The 23,663-nt window shown below is 40.5% G+C and overlaps 1 protein-coding gene across 4 annotated transcripts in view; it reads left to right on the forward strand.

Moving 5' to 3' along the window:
• The window catches only part of LOC145768229 (ubiquitin-conjugating enzyme E2 E1-like), a 59,799-nt gene that overhangs the window by 33,453 nt on the left and 2,683 nt on the right, over nt 1–23,663 (forward strand). For 2 of the 4 annotated variants that reach the window (XM_082579712.1, XM_082579713.1), the window contains exon 5: nt 2,774–2,921. In XM_082579712.1, the coding sequence (XP_082435838.1) occupies nt 2,774–2,921 (148 nt within the window). Of the gene's footprint in view, nt 1–2,773; nt 2,922–13,316; nt 13,418–14,369; nt 14,510–23,663 lie in introns of those variants that run through there. The other 2 variants (XM_082579714.1, XM_082579715.1) reach the window with 2 other exon arrangements.

Consider the following 23,663-nt stretch of genomic DNA (forward strand, 5'->3'; position numbering starts at 1 on the left):
TGACCTTGTGCCACATCCACATTCCACAAGGGTATGTGAAATATTATTTGACAGTTCACGCATTTTCAAAGACTGAAATGATTGTGGAGTAAAGCTATGATGTGATCTCGTGTCTGTTATTGTTTTACACAATGCATATCGCTTTTCCAATTCAAATTTTGTGTTGAGGTCTTGAATTTCAATTGAAGAAACCCAAATATATTCAAACCCAGAAATGTGATCTTGCTCCCATTGGAAAAGATTTGTGGTGTGAGAATTTGGTGGTTGGTTGCTCCGTAAAGACTTGCACGACTGCACGTGCAGCTAATCTTTTGGTGGTTTCACCAACTCCATCACATGAACTTTTGCCATGAGATGTAGCAAAGAAATGCCGCTCAGCATCAATTCCAAAATCTGATGAAATCAGATGGCAAAGATTAATAAAATTTTTACGGTTTTTGTATTGTGAAGCAGCATCATCGCTGAAATAAAGTATTTTTTTCACATTACCAAGTGATTTGATAATTGGAATTATTTGGTTAATGAATGCATGCACTGTACTTGTTGAATGTTCCAAGTGATTTGATATTGCAACCAAAATTTTTAATGTTAAAGCTCCATTTTTTTTGTAGTATATATATTACAAAAGGGTGAAGGGTTGCCTGAGTGTTGTCCCAATGAACCCTTGCACGGCATCTTGGACACTAAATGAGTAGTTCTCAGCAAAATCAAGTAGTACTACGACTTCATCATCAGCTAAATTTTGTTTCAAGTAACTTGATTGTGATTTGCTAATGAAGTGATGGGTCTTTAAAGCTGTATTTGGTACATTACAACTCAGCTCTTCGGAGTTGAGTATCTGCTTTGTTTCTACTTTTTATGTTTGATTGTAATAATATTGACCATCTTGAGTTGAGTCTGATGCAAATAAATAAAAGCAAGAAAGGTGTCACACAATGATTCAATAAAGTCATCCAGGCTTTTTAGCTGCTCAGTTAATTGTCGTTCTATCAGTATGAGCCCATTGCTTGTCCCATATAGTATCATCAAGATCATATTCGTTGCTGAATGTATCAATTAAGTAGCTCTTAAACATTCTCTGCAAGAGCAATTATTGCACAAACTCATCATGCATTCTTTGTTAGAATTATGGAACACACCAATTTTCCAAATAGTCTGTGTATCAGGTATCAGCTTATCAGGTACTGCGGCTTGCATTAACGTGGCATTCTGATGTTATATACCTCTTCTTCTTCATGCAATTAAAGCAAATTTAATACCAAAAGATCGAACAAAACGATATCGGACAGTGTAACCAAAACACATATAAAGATAATAATGTCTTAAACTTTATGCATAAAACGTCTTGTAAAAATTATTCATAGGTCTACATTGTCATTTGTCAAGCACATAATATTACTGCTGTCATCAAGAACACTTTATATAGCCAATAGCAAGATAAAATAATGATCACCCCTACTCCCCTTGAATTTTTCATTTCTAATTTTAAGCGTTTTTGTCCAAACTTTGACAAATACTTTCTATAAGAAAACATTGAGAACCATGGATCAGTTTTGCACAGTAGACTTGTCATATCTTAGTGAATGTGTGAAAAAAATTTCAGTGCAAATTTTCACTGGGGTCATGGGTAACCGGGGTATTTAAAGGACCCCACTTTTTGCTTTTTGTCATTTCAACCCATGTTTCACATTAAATACCTCCCAACCCCTTTAATATTTTATACTAAAATTTTCTCAGTTCATAGAGAATCCTGTAAACAACATTTCTACTAAATTTTAGCCAAAACCAATCAAAAATAGGGTCTTGGCAAGGTTTTAAAATTTTGGTAAATTTTAGCCGAGAGCTGGAAACGGCCAACTTTGGATGTCTATAACCTTTGACCTTTTAGAGTGACAATGTGAACGATGTTGTTTTTCCAATATTTGGCAGAAGTATTATCACATGTAAAACAATTGGGTTCTTACCTAATTTAGTTTAGCAGTAATAGGGCCTCAAACATGGCCAAAAATAAAAAAAATGTGCTCCCTTGGCAGACCCCCCCCAAACTAAATGCTTCATAACTCTCGTGTTTCTCAATAAATTTCACTCAAATTTTGCAGTTGTTCATTATATAGGATAGTGAAAGGGTGTGTAAAATTTAAGAAAATCGGAGAGGTTGATTTTCTTGACTGTGTGAATTGATACGGAATGGCCCAGGAGGAAGATGCAAGGGACAGGGTGAAATGGAGAAAAGGGATTAAGACAATTGCTGTGCGGAAACAATCGGCCACCCCCACTAGTGGGGAACAAACCGACGATGGATTATGATGATGATGATGTCAGCTGTATACCAGAAACAGGTGTAAAGTTACATATCAGCATAAATATTCATATTTCCATGAATTTTTTGTTGAATTTCATGTTTTTTAAGATTTTTTATGGATGAATCCCTATGACAACAAGGCAAAAATTAGTTTTTAGCAAAAATCTCACAAAGTAAAGGCTTCAGGCTATATAAATGTATTGAATGGTGATAGGAAAGTGGACATTCTGCATCCATACCACCAAGAATGAAGTCTCTAGCACTTACGGATCTGAATATATGACCAAAATATGAATTTTTGGCCGTGTCATCACGGAAACGCAGAATACCGGCGTCAGACATCTTTGAAATTGAAAAATTTTTGTTGTAAAGTTAATTGTGACCCTAAATGCAAGTTTTAGCAAATAGGCTACAAAATCCAAAGAACTTTATTTTTTTTGGTACACCCTAGTCTTGAGTCAATTTATTCAGGTGATCTTTCGTACCCGCATCTACCATTGCAATATTAACAGCCAGGGTGTCATATGCCTGGATATATTGAAGGACAACTGGAGTCCAGCCTTGACTGTTTCAAAGGTTCTGCTTTCCGTCTGTTCACTTTTATCAGACTGCAATCCAGGTAATGTTTCGCTATTTCTTGAAAGTTGCTTGATCAATTGTGAAGGACGTAATATGACACAATACACAACTAGGCTATTGTTATTCTGCAAGTTTTGCTAATGGCTGAAGCAGGGGACATGAAGTGAAAAAAAAAATTTTTTGTGATTCTTAAGTATCTTTTTCGAAAAATTTGTTTGATATATCTTTCTGTTTGGTAAATATAACGAAACCAAGATCGACCACCGGATGGCGCTATGTATTTTGTGACATCATCGGGTGGCAACCAAAATAAGAACTTTACACGTTTGCCTTGAAAACGTCGCAATCGTCGCATAGCCTAGTTACTTAATGTAAATACAGAATGAGACTGTTTACCACGCATTTTAATTATAAATGAATTTCTTGCATTCTTTCGGTGACTGTAGTCTGTAGACTAGATCAGGGCTTCCCAGACTTTTTTGTTTGCAACCCCTTTTTAATGTTATTCATATGGATGTGAGTGTGATAGATCTGCGGAATGGCCCCTTTCGGCAAATGCCCTATTCGGCGACAGCCTTTTTCGGCGAGTTCCCTATTCGGCAATTTTTTGAAAATCCAACGATGCCTGTTTATTTAGAGAATTTTGTATTTTATTCCACAATATCGCTTCTTTTGCATTCCGACAAAGAAAAATAAATTAAAATGAAATTTAGCGGAAATTGAACTGTTGAATGTTTGAACTATTAAATTAAAGGCAGTGGCTATTTGACCGGCGCCTGTCTTTGAATCTGAAACACTATTTGACCGGTCATGACGTCATTACACAGGCACTTTTTTTCTTTTTCTCAAAGCAAAAGATGAGAAGCGCGTATGTAAGTTCTAAAATCGACAATTTTATTCAACTCGATCTGTGGCGCATGCGATACTTCGCCGGCTCCTATTCTAGAGGGAATGAGTTTGATACTACCCGGAAGCGTTCTTTTCTTCTTTTTTTTAACTAAATTTTGACCCGAAGTGCATTTTTGTAGTTAATTTTTAATTTGAGTTGCCTACAGCCCAATTTTTTATGTCTTTTCAAATGTGAGTAATAAAGTTAAAGTTTTTTTAATTTGCTGGAATTTGAGAATTTCTCTGGGTAATTTTCTGTTTGTGGCGTGCTAACTACTGATATTAGAGATGTACCGATATATCGGTATCGGTGATATCGGCTATTTTTTTAGATCGGTATCGGCAAAATTTGGCCGATACTGTGGCCGATACTAAACATGTAAAAAAAAAGCGTTTGCTGCGGATTTTCTGCAGAAGCAAAGATATAGATTTTTTAAAGTAGTAACTAACGTCACATTGAAGTAGAAAAATAACAACCAGTTCAAATTTTGAATACCTCACACTCCCATGACTTTATGGGCGCACCTTTTGGCATTGTTTGCTTACAGTGATTTTTTCACTCAAACAAAACGTTTTGTTTTAACAGCAGTTTTGCATTGTTCGATTCTTAAGTTGTGAAGGAGACTCAATTTCTCCAATATTTATCATTTGTGTTTTTTTTTACTCAGCAGAGGATAAAACCAGACCAATACTACCCAGGTGGCGGGAATGTGTAGTTTTGCATCGTTTTTGCGTTGCTGGACGTTTGAGGGACCCGTGTGGCTTGGTTGTTTTTGGTGGGCTGGTTCTGTCAGTTTGTGATTTGGTTTCCGCCTTTCGTTGTGGTGGACTCACCAGGCTTGAACAATGTCGTGGTGGATTGGATGGGGGCGGTGGGACTACGAATCCTCACTGAACTAATCAATAAGTGGTCGTGTTGCGCCTGGGATGGCGGCCTCATTGTGGGGGGGGGGAAGTGTCCTTCCCTGCTGTCGGCACGGGGCTGGGCGCTCACTGGTGCGGCGGGCTGTTGCGATTCGCTGGCCATAACGGTGTAGCTTCCACGCTACCGGTAGCCATTTAGACCATCCAATCAACTATATGTTTCTCGACAGCCGTTTTGTAGCAAGAATTGACATCGACAAGAATTGAAATGGCTAGTGTGGAAGCTGCACCGTTGTGGTTGGCGGATCGCGGCAGCTCGCTGTGCTGGTGAGTGCTCAGCCTTGTGCTGGGGGATGAGGGGGACGCTCCTTTCTTCGCAATGAGGGTGTCATCTTGGGCGCAACGAGACCATTTTGATTGGTTTGGTGAGGATTCATGGTCCCATTGCTTTCTTTTTGGGCCTACTTATTCTGCCGTGGTATTGTTTGGGCTTAGTGAGTTTGTTGCGGCTAAGGGTGGAAGTTGAATTGCCGACTGGTGGAGCCGGCTTGCTGGGGGCAGCCGAGTTGCACGGCTTTTCTGAGCGTTTGGCGGGGTGGGAGCGATGCAGAATTGTGCATTTTTGCTACCTGGGTAGTTTTGGCCTGGCAAAAGCTTTTCAACCAAACGACAAGCGCCCTTACGTTGCACATTACTTGTCGAATAGTTTTTGTACGACTACACAAATCACTTGGTTTACATTTTACATCTTGTTATCAATTATGATAGCCTATTTGGAGAGTTTGCGCAAACACTATTTGCGCAAACACTATATTTTCAGAAACCCCAATTATGATGTACCGGTAATGTTTCTTCCCTTATACCCCAATCCTCAATTACGGTGGCCTTTCATTACTAAAACCTACTATTATGACACAACAATGCGGTTAAGATTGGATTCTTGAATCTATAATAAATTATGCCAATTCAAAGCTTATTTTAATAGTTTTATGCAAATAAGGTAAAACTTAGCATTTGATATATTTCCTTGCAAATACCAAAATTGCTTCTTTTTGTATATAACACCAAAGTATTGGCCAAAATATCGGTATCAGTAGGCTATCGGTATCGGCCTAAAAAAGTGATATTGGTATCGGCCAAAATATTGGTATCGGTACATCTCTAACTGATATATAGCCTACTACATAATTTTTTAATTCAGGTACGTTTTAAACCTTTCAAGGTTTTGCCACCTTTCCCGTTCGTTAACGTGCTGGTAGGTCTATATCGATTTTTGTAGTTAGTATCTTTTTTGTCCCGGACGCGTTAATGACGAAAAATAAAATGATTGATTGATTGATGTGACCGACTGACCGTGTTTGCCGAACAAAGCATTACATTTTTGCTCTAGTTATATACAATGCTTCTTTTAAAAAAATGGTAATGGTATGTAAATGTAATGCAACTCAAATTAAAAATTGACTGCAAAAATGCACTTTGGGTCAAAATTTAGTTAAAAAAAAAAGAAAAGATTGCTTCCCGGTAGTATCGAACTCATTCCCTCTAGAATAGGAACCACTGGTGCCGCAGTGCCCACACTCGCCTCATCGACAGCCCAATCAACGACGCATTGCGAACTGTGACTGGATGCCTGCGCCCAACTCCAACAGAGTATTTACCAATCCTTGCAGGCATCCAACCTGCTGAGCTTCGCCAAAAGGGAGCCATTATACACCTGGCTCGCCGGGCGGGGGATCCTAACCACTTGCTCCATGCAAAACTCAACATCCCACCTCAGGAATCTCCCCGGCAACTAAAGTCAAGACACCCCTTTGTGCCAGCTGCTGTTGAATTACTACAACCATTCAGCGATCATGCCATCAGCGCAGCACACTTCATAGAAGACACTTGGAATGCAGCGTGGTGTGCCACCGACACCAAACTACATGGTTTTATACCCCACCCGGTGGCGCGCCCCCCTGGTATGGACCTGCCTCGGCCAACTTGGGTCAAGCTCAACAGAATCCGAACCGGAGTCGGTCGCTTCCACTCCAACATGCACAAGTGGGGTCTGGCTCCCTCATCGGCCTGCGAATGCGGCGCGAAGGAACAAACTGCTGACCATGTCGTTCTCGAATGTCCCATCTACAAGGCACCAAATAGAACGCATGGTATAGCAACGCTGGACAAAGCTACACTCACCTGGCTCTCCACCACCTGCCCTGAAATTTGATCTAGTCTCAAACAAAAGAAGAAGAAGGAGCCGGCGAAGTATCGCACGCGCCAGGGATCGAGTTGAATAAAATTGTCGATTTTAGAACTTATATACGCGCTTCTCATCTTTTGCTTTGAAAGAGAAAAAGAAAAAAAGTGACTGTATAGTGACGTCATGACCGGTCAAATAGTGTTTCAGATTCAAAGACCGGTGCCGGTCAAATAGCCACTGCCTAAATTAAAATGTTTGCTCATATTAACAAATATTTTAATTTGAAAAACCATGGTTTATTTTTTGTGCCAAAGCTTAGTAACAGAATGAAAAGGCTAACCAAATGTGTGGCCTACAGCTTGGATTGAAAGGAAATTATTGGGTACCGTGGCCTAGTTATCCCGCCTAGCAGAAATTGCCGTTTTTACATCATTTTAATAAATTATCATTAAAATAACTAATATATTCTAAGTTTGCATACACACGGTGAGTCGGTGACGTAGGATTTAAAGAACCCAATTAGCCTAACAGTTTGTATTTATATTGATTCAATGTCTGAATATTGACTAATATATTCAATCGTTGGATTTGCAGAAGGCGTCGTTCGATTTTCAAAAAATTGCCGAATAGGAAACTTACCAAAAAAGGCTGTCGCCGAATAGGAAACTCGCCGAATCGGACTAGCCGAATAGTAGCAGACCCGATAGATGCGACCACTTTCTGCTACAAAGTAAAGTCTAGCCGTGTCTCAATGTTGGTTAATGCTGGTCCCAAGACGGTTTCAATATTGCTTGTTTTTGTTTTATTATTTCATCAACTTCTTCGGCTGCATAGCCGAGTGGTTAGAGCCCTGGTACGGCAATCAAAAGTGCGCCGGTTCGACACCGCTCAAGAGCATGCGGCTGTGTCTTTGGCAGGACACTTAAAGACATGCTTGAAGGTGGACACGAAGATTGGCTTCCTTGCCTTCCCATCCACTTAATCTAAATCTTTAACCACTGGGTGTAAGCCTGGACATGACAAAAAAATCAACTTTTGTTCATCATCGTTGAAAATGCTGACTCACACAAATTGGCGTCGTCCTCTCCGCCTCGTGTCCAAGCATTTGGTTTTGTATTCAAATCGGATTTGGCTTTTGATGATGATGTCGGATGTGGCTTTGAAGGAGGCAAAAGTCACATTGTAGGATATGGAGAGTGGAAAACGTGGTATTTTTAGCTTTTTTATACTGTTTTGTTTTTCTTGAGCTTTTTATATCCTGTTTTCTTTGAAAAATACCGTGCCTTCCCTCGTTCTCTTCCTCCAGATTGACCTATCACTGGCAAGTTGTTCCCACTATTCTAGATCAATGTTTCCTTGGTTTAGGGAGACTTTAACTGATGCTTGTAATTGCTCAGCATTTGCCTCAGTTTTTTCTGCTGGAAATTTTCAAGACAAATACATTAAAACAAATGACAGGAGTGCGGTTAGGCCTACTGCTGAATCAGGTAATGGTAGATATTTCGCTCAAGCGTTCAGCCAAAAAGTGTGAATATTTTTTGCATAAAGTTTATAAATTTCCACAGAATTTAAACTTCAAGTCAGAAGATAGATTAGTAAAATCTATTATATAATTATTTATTTATTTGCATCAGACTCAAGATGGTTCATATTACGCAATCACACATAAAAAGTAGAAACAAAGCAGATACTCAACTCCGAAGAGCTGAGTCGTAATGTACTAAATACAAAGATTGATAATAACAGTTTGTTTGCATTAGTTCATAAATCCATTGATTGGAAGACAAGTTACATCGTGTTACAAACTGATATAATTTTTTACGAATGAGAGCTTGAAAGGTTGTGGTATTATCAACGAATGCAGAGGTGATGCTGCATCGTCTCTCCTGAGAAGCCTTGCAGGAACAGGATGGGGAGCCCGAGCATCAATCTGCGTAGGCTACAAGTGCACTAGCCTTGGTCTACAGCTCAGCCGAATATGCTTCAGCTGTGTGGAACCGCAGCAGACACACAAAAAAGATGGATGTATGCATTAACGACACCTTGCGCATCATCACTGGCTGTCTCCGCCCCACACCTACTGCTTATCTGCCAACTTTGGCTGGCATTGCTCCTGCTCATGTCCGTAGGGAAGAAGCCTCTCACAAACTGGCTTTGCATGCAAGACTCGATCCTCAATACCTTCTCCACAGTCACTCCCAAAGAAATGGACTAGTCAGACCTCAACGCCTATCATCAAGGCGCCCATTCCATCGATATGCTACACAGCTTGTGGATGAGAACTTCAGCTGCATGGAGACACGGGCCCAGGAATGGAACGAGCTGCCACATATCTCTCCCCAGTTTTCAGTTATACCAGCACTCTCCATCCCTCTTGGAGCAGACCTCTCAAGAAAGACATGGGTCACATTGAACAGGATCATATGTGACGTTGGTTGCACTGGAGCTAATCTGTTTAGGTGGGGGGTTGCATAATACGCCGATATGTGTCTGCGGAGCGGTAGAACAAACAATGCAACACATACTCCACGAATGTTCCATCTTACGGCCCCCAAGTGGAATCATTGGTATTCGACAACTGGACCCAACTACCGTATCATGGCTGCACGAGGAGTCATTGCCAATCTAAGCTACTACAAGTCAAACGAGAGAGAGATCGTCTCTGCAGATTAAACAACATTTTGTAACAGTTATTGTATCCAACACGTAAGCGATTACTACTGGATGAAAGATAGTTGCACCATAGTTGACACTTGACAGGCATATAAAGGCATACAATAGGAACGAAACAACACATTTTTAACAGTAATCGAACGTTTGGAAAACCTTGCTTTTAACATGTTTCCAGCACAACGATTGTCGTTTCATGTCTTCATCATCGGCTAGCAAGTTGTTTATTATTACTCCTAAATATTTCACGGAGGTCTCAAAGCAGATACGTTTTTCATTTAAATATATGATCGGATTAAAGTCAAGTTTCAACATCTTGGATTAAAATAAAACACCAACAGTTTGGTTGCAATTAAATATAATGTCGTGAGAAATGGCATATTTTTGACATACATTGATAAGTTTCTGGAGACCCTTGACATTTGGTGCAAAACAACATAAGTCATCAGCATACATTAAATGATTAAGACAGGAATTGCCAATGCAGCAGCCAACAGAAAGACCGTTTAATTCGGAGGATAAATCGTTCATGTACAATGTAAAAAAGTGAGAGCTTAATACCCCCTTGTCTCACCCCATTTGAAACATGAAAATACTGGGAGTAGTGACAACTCCACTTCACTGCCATAGATTGATTTGCATACCAATAACATAACAATCGTACAAATATCATCGGCACAAATTGTTCAATAAGTTTTAAAAATAGAACCGAATGATTCACTCGGTCAAATGCTATTAATGAATCCAAAAACACAGTAAAAACAGGAGTACCATGTTTAACATAATGGGAAATGGTTTGTTTCAACAAAAATACACACGTACCAGTACTGTGCTTTGCTTTAAAGCTAAATTGATTATCCGCTGTAATTAAGAAAGGCTCAATTTGTTGCAAAATATAGTACTCAAAATTTTTAGATATAATGGTGGCAATTGCGATCGGTCTAATAGTTACCAGTATTACTTATGTCGCCATTGTTGTTTTTTACAGCAGGTACAATCACTGTACGCATACAATTGTTAGGTACATATCCGTGATACAACCACATGTTAAAGAATAAGCTAAGATAGAGGTAAACTACAGGATGTGAGAACAAGATGTGTTCAGCTGAAAGCTTGTCATCCCCAGCTGATTTGTTAATACAAATTTTTTTTACACAGTGTTTCTAGCATATCAACATTGCAACAATACTGGTCAAGGTTAAGATAATTACATTTGTTATTAGTACTGTTGATCACTACACCTTCCGCATGGGACTGATGTTTCACTGCATTTAAGAGCAGGTTATAACGGTTCTCCCACATGTCAGCAATATCAGTCTCACCAGTCGCTCCACCTACGGTTAATGAGAGTGGTGGATGCTTTTTCACACTTCTAACCTTTTTCCAAAATTGAGATGATGTACATCCAGCAAGTAAACTGTTTGCAAGAGAGTCGGCTTTGTGCTGTTTTTTTTTTTGTTTTTACAATCGCGTGGTGCATATTTAAAATCACGACGAGTATCTTTCATTTTTGAAAACGCAAGTCAACTTGTTGGTTTATTACATTGAATCCATTCCAGATAAGCTGCTCTGGCCTTTCTATGTGTTGTACGAACATTGTCATTCCAACCATCAACATGTTGATGGAGCTGTTTCTTTTTCCTTGCAAGTGCAGAAGATGCTGTATACAGCGATGATACATACAATAACATTGTAAAATTTGTTTATATCATTCAAATGATTTTGGTCCTGGCAGAAAGGGTCATTACAAGAAATACACTGTGAAGGTAGAGGTATTTGACATAATAAGTTCTTAGTAGCATCATAGTACCTAACCTTCTCCACATCAGAGACACTATCCCAATGTAATAAAGTATCACTAGCATTTTGTTTGAAATCCAGTTTAGAAAGACAAGTTTCAGACAGCTCAATGAGCAAAGGTCTATGATCAGAGGTAAAAGAATCATGAAGCACAGCAATAGTGTAGCATTGTGAGCAGAGCATGAAGATATGATCTAACCAGCTTGTTGTACCATGAGCATCACTGATATTCTGGAACTGTTTCAACAGATTTGACAAATAGTTAGGTAAGAACCAGAGGCTCAATACCGTTTGATTTCACAGCGTTGTTAACCAAAAACTTTTCAGTAAATGAGAATATTGCAAATGAATCGTTTTCAACCTCTTGCTTCCTGATGTTCAATTTTTTAATGAACGCTTCAATTTTAGATTTCAATGTAAAACCATTGATGGTTTCTCTATGGAGGAACAAATTAAGTTTGTTCAGTTTTTTTTTAGCAAATCTGATAAATAACATAATTTCAAGAACCAGATGTCATTGCGAAAGTGGTGGACCAAGTTTGAATTTTTTTTTTGTTAGAAAAATCACGACTTCAGTTTTCAACACTTACAGCCTTTTTAGCTTTGACGTTTGTGAGCCATTTTACCTTACGTTGCAACAAAAGGTTTTAAATTTCGATTCCGTTTTACCATATCAATTTGCGAAAATATGGGTAAAGAGTACGCACTACGCAACTCAATAAAGTTAATAACTTGCAGAGAAGTATTAATCCGCAGTACTTTGTGTGAAATTAGTAGACTCTCTGCCACCCCTGAAGTTCGTTACGTGACCCCTTGTGAGGTCACGACTTCCACTTTTGGAAACCCTGTACTAGACCAGTGCTCTTCAACTGGGGTCAGAGATGTACGTATGCGCCGCAAATTCTCCGCCGCAAGCATGCGGCGTTAGCAAACTTTTTGCTGTTCACTTTTTGTTTGCGTTAACGCTTGCGGCCACATTTTTTTTGGATAGTTTGCGCTTGAGGCTACGCCGTAAAGTTTTCGCGGTTTTTTAGCGCATAGCGTCAAGCATACTTTTTAATGTATTTTTTTCTCTACAACACGCCAGCCCACTACCTTCCAGACCTTAAAACTCGTTTTTTTTCCGGCAGCCATCGTGGCCTACCAGGAGCTCCTTCTCGGCGGCCAAATCTGCGTGCTTGGAGGCCAAAATACAAATAACGATAGCACAAGTAAATAGAATTAAACTTGCAACAATGCTAAAATGATCACTTAGCGTTGTTGAAGTCTCGGCGACGTCCTGCAATAGAATCGTTGTACCACGCAATAACTGCTTTAATCGGGATGTTAATCCGGTATTGCGGGACCATCTAACGACACTAAATTGTTTCAGCTGCTCAGTAAATTGTTTCAATTGCATTACCGAATACCGCCTTTCATGAAATCTGACCATTTATTCCGTTATGATGTCACCAGTGAGGGTGTGAAGTCACTAACTCACAGTTGGAACATTTCTCAACTATGAAGACACGTGTTTTCCCTTCGGATGTCAACTAACCTAGTTCTTCTTTTTAACAACGATTCAATGTCCGACAACATTGCATCGACATAAAAACGACAATATTGCCAGCCGATGTAATTTAGCACTTCGGATTAACACTTTGTTAAAATAAACGTAGGGAAATACAGTACAAACAAGACTTAATCAAACAGGCAAATGAGCGAAAGTTTTTTTAAAAATTTTATTCCAGATCATTTAACAAGGGGAAAATTCGTCTTGTTTTTGTTCAGTTATGTTCGTCGTACTGCTTTATAATCATGCAAAAAATCGCAAACCTGGGACTTGCGGTTTCGCGTCACAGTAATTAACGCCATTACTCGCGCACAATTTATGAATGCGCGTTGGCCAAATGCGCGGGTAGGCTACAGCTGGTGGTCGCAGCTGGATATATTCCATAATAGCAAATGTTCCCTCACAATACAACAGTGGTGATTATAACGCGCTGCCCTAATTCTGCGTCACTCTTTGATACTACATATTTTCGACAGTTAATCCACGCTCATTCGATTGCAAAATTAAATAATTGGCTAGAAGAAACCGGCCGCCAAACTTGGCCGACTAAGAAGATAGCACCGGCGGTCATTCAAGCACTACTTAGCATCCATGGCCACCGGCTGCTTTAAGGCTTGCCTTCCAGACCTGCAGTTGAAAGAATGTTTTCAATGGGCAAAGCCATATTGGAACCAAAACACAGCAAAATGTGAGATGAACACTTTCAGATGCTTGTGTTTCTTCGTGGAAATTCAAAATAAAACTTGTTTGTTTCGAGTGGTTTATACTGTGTGAATGTTTGGCACCTAGCAAACAAAATTAGTTTACGCTAGTGTATGCGCTGACGTTGACGCCGCCAACTTTTTTTACAAGTTGCGTTGACGCATACGGCGTATGTTATTTTGAACGTTTGCGTTTACGCTGACAGCGTCAATATTTTTTGTATGCGCGATTGCGCGTACATCACTGACTGGGGTGCACCACAAACTCATCACACCAATAAAAAAAATTTGTTAGCAACCATGAACCATTTACTAGGTTTTCAGAAGAACGAGATTTTCGACTAGGTTACCTTAACTGCCAAGAAAGAGGTTGAGGAAAAATATTAATGATGTTTTTCAAAGTTAAACAAAAATGCTATTTTAAAGTAGAAGTTGCAGAGATGTTATCCATTTATGTAAAACTAGTCAAAATTCGAGGTTTAACAAAACTAGTCTAAATCAATTTGTAGTCATCTTGCAATGATATTTGTGAACTTATTTGATCTAAAAAGAAACTCCAAGTTTAAAAAATATTTTACTAAACCTACTAAGAAAATTAAAACTAGGTCTTGGGATTATAAAGTATCATGTGTCAAGCGATAAATTCAATTATTTCTTTCTCGTTACAAGCTTTGAATGTATGCTAACATTACTGTAAGATAACACTTCAGCCCAAATTCAACACATTAGCAATATTATGAAAGAACATGAACATTTTGTGGTCAACTGCTGAACAGCATGCCGCAATTAATGTCTATTCTTGCATTTACAACCTTTCATTTGTGATAGACTTTCTATGGAACTCGAAGATTTTATTGGTCTCCAAGCAAATCTTGGCATGATAGCATTATGTAAAGAGATGGCCTACCATAAGCTGACTGTTTGGTGCACTTGTTTAATGTGCCAGAATACAGAAGCAAAGCAAACCTGAAAAGGCAATTTTTGTGCTTGTTCAAATGTCAACAACGTCTTTATGTGTTTTTGCAAGTGTTTTTGAATTAGTGTGAAATAAAATCTAGAAAAAGAAACTCAATCACACACATTGATGAGGGAAGCAATTGAAAGGGAGATCATTCCTCAGTTTGAATTCTTAGTTAATAACATGCAATAACAATAAAGTCATTGAATATAACTTTCCTCAATTCTTTGCGTGTTTTATATACTGTATTGTATTACAGGGTCATCAAATTAACGTTACAACTTCAAACAACTGTATTTAACAAATGGTAGACAATTTTTGAGTAATAAACATATAGGCCTAGCCTAATATTATTGCCAAATAAATAAATATTAAGGAAAAACAAGTTTTATTCAATATGTCCACCATTTGCGTCGATGACAAGTCGGAGACGCTTCGAAAAGGACCTGCAAGAGTCATGAATAACTCTTTGAGGTATTTTGGTCCACTCTTTTTCAGACTAGTTTTCAGCACTTTCAAACTTTGGTGGTGTTTAGTCGAAATCTTGCCCTCTAGGTAAGTACAGATGCCAAAGTCTAGGGGGTTCGGATCTGGCGATGAAAGAGACCATTCTTCCTTGGCAATGAAGAACGGCACATTGGCTGAAAGCTAGTTTTGCGTTCTCTTAGCTACATGTGAAGGGGAAGAATCTTGTTGGAATGACCAGTTACGTTTTTTGAAGTGTTTCTTTGCCCAAGGCAACAATTAACCCTCAAGAATATCATTTCGGTAGTTTTCTTGGTTCAATTTCACTCCTTGGTCCACAAAAATCAATGGACCCCTTCCTGATTCGTTAACGGCAGCCCACACCATCATGATGCGCCTCTTACCTCCGAGTGACTACCCGGGGTTCCACGTCACCATCGCTTGACCAAACACGATCATTCTGACTGTTAAAATGATGCTGGACATCAAATTTCTTCTCATTGCTGATGTTATAGTCGTCATCTACGTTGAATATATGTAACTCGTGACCAGCGTCACTACATAATCACCGTTCAGCGTTTTCTGGTACAGACGTTGGAATTGATTACCACCGCACTGCGCGTGTAATCAATTGAGCGTTCTGTACCACGTTCCTCAGTTGATTGTTTTGCGTTTCTTTCTTACTATATATTGCGTTGATTTTATACACTGAATCAGTAAGTAACAAGAGGTAAATGGTTTTCTCACTTGGTTGGCTATCGCTACAATTATTATTGTTTATTTTATATTAAACGTCTGGAAATACAACAGACATTTAACTGGCGTCGCCGGCAGGATCTTTACAGAATTTCTACAGGATTTTAGAAACATGGAGAAACTGATCGAAGTCCTGCAACAACAAATTGCCAACCAAGAACGTCAGACGAAGGAGCAAATTGCCAGACAAGAAGAACGTCACCAGGAACGTCAAGAAGAACAAGAAAGGCGCCACCAAGAACAACTACGAGAAATACGAGCCCAAACTGCGAGATCACAGCCAACAACAATACAACAACAGGTATCTTTACCTAAGTTCGTAGCGTTCGATGCCACCACTGAACTGTGGGCAGACTATTGGAAGAGGTTTAACACCTTTGTAGCAGCACATTCAGTCGCACAAGACAAAATGCCGCAGGTTTTTCTCACCAATCAATCACCTACAATCTACAAAATGTTAACAAATTTGGCTGCGCAGGAAACAAACCCAAAGGAAGTCAACGATCTCACCATGACGGAAATTACAAATTACATGGCTCAACAATTCGACCCAAAACGCTTCATCGTGAGGGAGCGATTCCGTTTCTGGAGCGAAATGAAGCGCAAGCCCGGTGAAACAGCTCAAGAACTAGCCATCCGCATACGCCAGGCAGCTGCCACCTGTGACTTCTCGTCCATTTCAAATCCATTGGACGAAGCTTTACGTACTCGTTTTATTTGTTCAATAGGTAACGAGGCGGTGCTTAAGGCGTTATTCAAAATCAGAGCTGATGAACTTACTTTCAAACGTGCGGTGGAGGTTGCATCAGAAACCGAAGAGGCAACCAAGGTGGCTAAAGAAACTGTTTACGGCACTCCACCAGCACCAGTTGCGAAAGTAAGGACCATCAGCAAACCTCCAAAAACTAGGCAACTTACAGGTACTTTCTTTACTTCTAAAAATAAAGAATGCTATCGCTGTGGTAATTCCAACCACAACGCCAATGACTGTAGGTTTAAGAAAGCCACTTGCCATTTCTGCAATATTACGGGACACTTACAGAGTGTTTGTCGAAAGAAAGCTAGACAGTTCAAACCTTCTAAGGTAAATTGTATTAAGGAAATTAACATGCTTTCTAGTTCTTGCAGAAAACCTCGAAATTCAAAGTTGGAAGTACCGATCTCCATTAATTCGGTAACCACACACTTAGAACTGGACACTGCTACAAATGGAAATTTCCTTTCCAACGACGTCTGGACTCGGGTAGGCGCACCTCAATTGCAAGCACCAGTGTCGCAGTTCCAGTCTGCTACCAAGCATCTAGTACCAATCACGGGTTCTTTCACGGCCCAGGTAACTTGTCCTTCCACGGGAAGGTCAGATAATATTCCTTTTGTAGTCACGACAGTCAAAGGACTAAACTTGCTAGGTCGTGATGCAATCTCGTCTTTAGGAATTTCTATCGATAAATTCCTTCTGTCTAACTGTTCTACTTTACAGAGCATCCAGTCATGCGACAAGCCTGATAAGAGTCTGGAGAAGGCATGCTCCCTCTTATGTGACGAGTTCAAAGATGTTTTTAAGCCTGAACTCGGGTGCTTACGAGATTATGAACTAGACATAGATTTTAAGTCTGATGCTAAACCTGTTTTTCTCAAACCTAGGCCTGTACCTTTCGCGCTAAAGGAGGACTTAGCGCAAGCCTATGATTCGGGAATTGCACGTGGTGTATGGACACCAGTTCAGTTTTGCGATTGGGGCACACCGGTTGTTCCAGTCCGTAAGCCTTCAAACTCTTCAGAAGCGAAGGCCAAGTTACGCATATGTGGCGATTATTCAGTCACGGTGAACCCTTCCCTGGAGACCCATCGTCACCCGTTACCCTTACCAGAAGACTTAATGCAAAAGTTGGGTGGTGGGTATGGTTTCAGCAAGATAGACTTGGCTGATGCCTACAATCAGATTCGACTTGGTCCTGACAGTCGAAAACGACTCGCATTAAGCACTCACCGTGGCGTACTTTTACAAAATGTTTTACCTTTTGGCATATCTTCTGCTCCAGGTTATTTTCAGAAGATCATGGACGACCTTACAGCCGACCTTCCAGGGGTCGCAGTCTACCTAGACGACATTCTTGTCAGTGGCACTACTGCTGAGGAGCATCTCCAGAATCTTAGACGGCTCCTCGATCGACTTCACTCAAAAGGCCTGAGGTGTAGGAAAGACAAGTGTAAGTTTGCACAACCTCAGGTAGAGTATCTCGGACACATTTTGTCCAGGCAGGGCATCTCCAAAGGTCCCAAGGTAAACGCCGTACTGGAGATGTCTGCCCCCACTGACGTATCTTCTCTTCGTTCGTTTTTAGGTTCCTTACAATTTTATTCGAAGTTTCTACCGTTGAACGCTTCTACTGTAGCAGAACCACTATACCATCTCACGAAAAAGGACATTCCTTGGAGATGGGGAAAACAAGAGGAAAACTCTTTTGCTCAGCTGAAGCATCATCTATCTACTGATGAGGTTCTTACACATTTCAATGCGTCACTTCCGGTAGGTATCGCATGTGATGCTTCTAGTGTGGGCATCGGTGCTACTTTGTTTCACCGTTACCCAGATGGCACAGAACGGCCTATAGCAAATGTTTCAAAGATATTAACAGCTTCGCAGAGAAACTATAGTTAAATTCAGAAAGAGGCTTTGTCGATAATTTTTGCGCTAAAGAAGTTCTATCAATATCTTTTTGGTAGATCATTCATTTTGGTCACAGATCATAAACCATTGCTTAGTCTTTTTGGCCCGACTAAATCGACACCTTCTTTGGCAGCAAATCGTTTGGCTCGTTGGGCACTCTTTTTGTCGCAATTTACATACACTATTGAGTACAGGAAGACGAAGGATCATCAAAACGCTGATGCTTTGAGTCGCTTACCAGCAGGAGGGGATAAAGTCTTCGATGAAGAGGAAAGTGCGGATGACATTGATATCGTCTGCGCTATCGATGCTTTGGATTTACAGGTCCAGACCCCAAATGCTGCCTCACTGCGTAAAGAATCTTCTAAAGATCCTACCATTTCCACGGTAATGCGTTTCATTCATGAAGGATGGCCGGCCAAGTCTTCTCCACAAGACCCGGTCGAACCGTTTCTTTAGTACGCAGACTCTCTTTCTACTTGTTACGGATGTCTACTTTACGGTTCCAGAGTGGTCATCCCGTCCAAACTTCGTCCTTCCGTCCTTCAATTGCTTCATGAAGGACATTTCGGCATTGAGAGAATGAAGCAGTTGGCAAGAACGTCCGTCTACTGGCCAAACATTGACCGAGACATAGCGGAACTTTGTCACAAGTGCAGTACCTGTGGCGAATATCAACCGCAATCTAAAACCCAGGTCCAATCATGGACGGTTCCAGAAGCACCGTGGAGTCGCTTACACATAGATCATGCGGTAGAATTCATGGGTTACCATTGGTTACTCAGCATTGATGCTTTTTCTAAATACCCATGTATTCATGCTACTACTTCTTTATCTTCAACAGCTACTATCAACCTGCTAGAAGAAGATTTTGCTCATTTCGGCTATCCCCATACTATAGTTACCGATACTGCTACTACTTTTAAATCCACAGAATTTCAAACTTTCTGTAAGGAGAGGGGTATGGTACACATCACGGGTGCACCTTACCATCCGGAAACCAATGGAGCGGCGGAGCGCCTCGTACGTACGTTCAAGCAAGCACTTCGCAAATCTTCCCTACCCCCGAAGCAGGCCGTCTTGGAATTCCTACAGCAATATCGACGCACGCCCACTCCGAGTGGCTACTCTCCAAGCCAATTACTCAACAATCGTCAGATTCGAACCAAGATCGACACGCTTCTCCCTACACCGTCTCAAGTGGTACCCCGACAAAAACCTCACAACACGGACACCTCCGAAGGTACAAAACGGCATTTCAAACCGGGAGATCCCTGTTACGCGCTATCATTCACTCCACGACGGAGCCAGGATCCTCGTTGGGTTCCAGCCGAGGTGATTAAGCGACAGGGTAGCCGAATCTTCCTGGTACGTCTGCTGCCACATGGGCCGACGTGGAGGCGCCATATGGATCAACTGCAACCTCGCTATGCATCATCGGAGGACCAGGAGCCGAGAGAAACTCCTGCACCAACAGTCGACTCCTCCGCTGTCTCCACCTCAGCTCGAACGGATTCGGACGACACACCGACTGTACCGGAATTCGGGCCACACAACCCACGAAGGTCGAGCCGTCGCCGCAGACCTCCGGCCCGTTTCGGACTTTGAGAGTTATTGTTTAATTCGGTGTCTTGTTCATATTTTATGTTTGTGTATAAAAATTATCGGGGAGGTGTTATAGTCGTCATCTACGTTGAATATATGTAACTCGTGACCAGCGTCACTACATAATCACCGTTCAGCGTTTTCTGGTACAGACGTTGGAATTGATTACCACCGCACTGCGCGTGTAATCAATTGAGCGTTCTGTACCACGTTCCTCAGTTGATTGTTTTGCGTTTCTTTCTTACTATATATTGCGTTGATTTTATACACTGAATCAGTAAGTAACAAGAGGTAAATGGTTTTCTCACTTGGTTAGCTATCGCTACAATTATTATTGTTTATTTTATATTAAACGTCTGGAAATACAACAGCTGATTACAAGGTTTGGCAGCGTGCCTCCTTCAATGCGTGAGAGCAGAATTCTGGCTCCGGAGAGATGCTTCTCAATGGTATTGGCATTTATTAACTGTTTTTTCATGTGCTTCAATGGGCTCATCTTCAAATCCTTCTTGAGAACTGTGAACATGGTTCCATAGGCCATTTTCGCCTCCTTTGCCAGTTTTTGCATGGATCTCTTGGGATTTCTTCGCATCTTTTCTCTGGTTGCTTATATCAATTTTGAAGTTCTGGCGCTTCCATGGCGACCTTGGCCAGGTTGATTTTTGACATTTCCAGTTTCTTTGTGTCTTTTGAAAGTTCTCCAGACCAACATTCTGTTAATTTTTAAGTCCTTGCAAATATCACTCCTTGACTTGCCCGATTTGAAGAGCTCTACAATAGCTATTCTTTTATTCAAATTTTCATGGCCTATAAAATTTAGGCCTACAAAATATAAAATTGAAAAATATTCAATTTATTAACATGGTAAAGCTAATTATTGATGTAAAATACAATTGTTTGAAGTTGTAACGTTAATTATTGATGACCCTGTATTAATAGAACAGATTTTCATATCGCGATTCACCTCTTTTTTAACCAAAAAGTGGCGACTTGACAGCGAAGGACATCATTCTGATTCGTGCTCTGACAGCACCAGTTGTTGTATGGAAAATTTGCATTGGTGTAGGTGTGGAAATTGTGACATCATGCGGACAATAATCGAAAGAAAATGTTGCCAGGAGAATGACGTCGTGGTAGCCAAGACGAACACCGCCCGCCAATGCATAACCCAGGCCAGTAGCTTTGAAAAGCACTGCATTGACAGTGGCTTTCACATATTTTGAAAACTCCAACACAGAAGGAACAGCTTCAGGGATGAGCAGGTTTCTGGGTTTGGTGCCCTGTAGCTTTGCCTGTAAATCACGTTCGTAATGGCTGGCCAGAAAATGATCGCTGCACAGTGCACACACGGCAGTGCTTGTTTACAGGTGGGTATTTGAGTTTCATCGCCGAGATCCATTTGTTTAGCTTGTCTCCATTATTCAGAGGTAAAAACTCCCTCAGCATAAAATTGGTGACGTTGGATCGGTGTGGAGGTGACGAGTTTAGCTGACTGGGGTCTTATAGTTATCGCTTTATCGATGTAACTTTATATCAAAGCACGCTTGATATCTGCAAGACATAACTTCCCTGGGTAAAATTGGATTTCCGCAAGATGATTATGTTGTTTTTGCTTGTTTGATTTTATTTGTTTTTGCCATTGTTTCGTGTGACTATTTTGTGTAACTATTTCAAGTTGTAACTATTTTGAGTTGTGCAACGCCTGATGCGTTACGCTTGAAATGGCTTTGCCAGTGATAGTAGAATTTCTTTGTGGGGTTTTCTTTGCTTGCTATAAGCTGAACGCATCAAGAATCAAGATGTGTTCCCTTCACAACCATCAGCACTTTTGATAACGCACCATGGCCGATCTTCATAGCAATAATTATGTCTATTTACACATATCTTGAAAATAACAGCTAAATGTATATGGGCTCAGGGGCGCAACTAGGGGGGCTGTCTAGTCGGCATGACAGCCCCCTTTAAGATTTGCAACTTCAAGAAGAGGGACGACTAACTAGACTGAGACTTACGTACTACTTAACGTGTATCCGTTCAAGCTACGTCCTATGCATACCAAACTTGTTTCACGCTCAAGTCGCATAAACCACAATACAAAATATTAAGAGACCGTCATTTATTCACGCAATATGATGTCATAAAAACAAAATGGCTTGGGAAACCGGCTCAGCTTTTCGCTTACAACGGCATGAAAAAGAAGCTTTGCAAAGCCATCATTTTAACAAGTTCTAATTCTCAGGTTCAATCGTTTTCTTCTTGCCTTTGTTCTCTCAAAACAACACACGCGCGCACACACGCGTAAGGGACCTCTGTTAATCACATGCAGAAACGGATTGGCATGCACGACGCACGTGACTTGCAGGCGTTTTGCGGACGGCGGAGCATTTTTTCAATTTTTTTTTTTTTTTTTTCCTTTTCGTATTATTTCCGAATCCAATTACCCGATAAAAAGCGGTTTTTAGATTCGATTCTGGATGGATTCGAGTCTTAAGGATTTGAAATTCTACTTTGGGCATCCCTACTTAGGATGCAACCTTATTAACCCACAAAACGAAACTGCAGCTGGCTTTAGGCTAGTCTGATTTGTAATCTTCGTATGGTCCCAACTTCACACATTCTTAAACCAATTTTATAATTTTGGTATCAAAAAGACGGCAATTAAATTTTCTTTACAATCTTGACGTGTATCCAGGCCCTAAGCTTGCGTGGACTACTTTTTAAAATGTGGGCTTGGAGAGCAAACAATTTGCTGCCTACTTTCGAAAGCGCGGGAAACTTTTTTGAGAGAGTAGCAAGCGCGGACAGAGCGAAAACGGTTGCTTCGCACGTCACAGAATTGGATCATTGCGCTGTCAAATTACACTAGGCTAATATTCTAACAATCTAACTGTGATATATCCACTTCTACAAATAATTGTTAGTTTTCTCTCTCGTTGCCGCAGGGGCGGATCCAGAGGGGGGCGATTGGGGCGATCGCCCCCCCTAAAACCTAGGAAAGTAGCTTTATTCTTCATTTATAGCCTATGTATGCGATTTGGAAAACAACTTATCGAAAGCAATGCTGAGTAAGTCTTTCGCCATGTTTAAAGATTAGGTTAGGCTAGGGTAGGCTATAATAATATAGTGTAAGGCTATTATTTCGTCACAGCGTCTAAATACAGAACAAAATTACTAAAATTTAAAAAGTTTCTAAAGTTTTTGCCGGCACTGTAGAGCATAGCGATAAATCCCTTAGCCTAGATAAGTTGGTTGACAGAGCAGGTTATTGGCAACTTTGGCGGTCAGACGTTGAACTAAAACCATTCGAATTCTATCTTTGAAATTGCATCTAAAAACAGCAAAGTTTAATTTTTTTCAATGAGACTTTAGCATCTTGTCACCTAACATCATTGCTACCACGAAATTGCTCAAGTATGACCCGATAGCATTGACAAAAGTCATTTGCAATGCCTACAACGGCTTGTTACGTCATATATATAGTGTGGAATCAGCTCTATGTTCAGAGATCCACTTATGGAAGGAGATTAGGAGAAGTGGGCAAATATAACTGTTTCGGCGACTGCTGCAGTCTTACCGATGACTGCGGAAGAAGCTTTACAGCAGTGTGATGAAGATGTGTGCACAATCGTACACTCTCTTCTAAAAAATACTATCAACCTTGCCAGTC

Source organism: Aplidium turbinatum, chromosome 4 (genome assembly GCF_918807975.1).
Source record: "Aplidium turbinatum chromosome 4, kaAplTurb1.1, whole genome shotgun sequence".
Taxonomy (NCBI): Eukaryota; Metazoa; Chordata; class Ascidiacea; order Aplousobranchia; family Polyclinidae; genus Aplidium; species Aplidium turbinatum.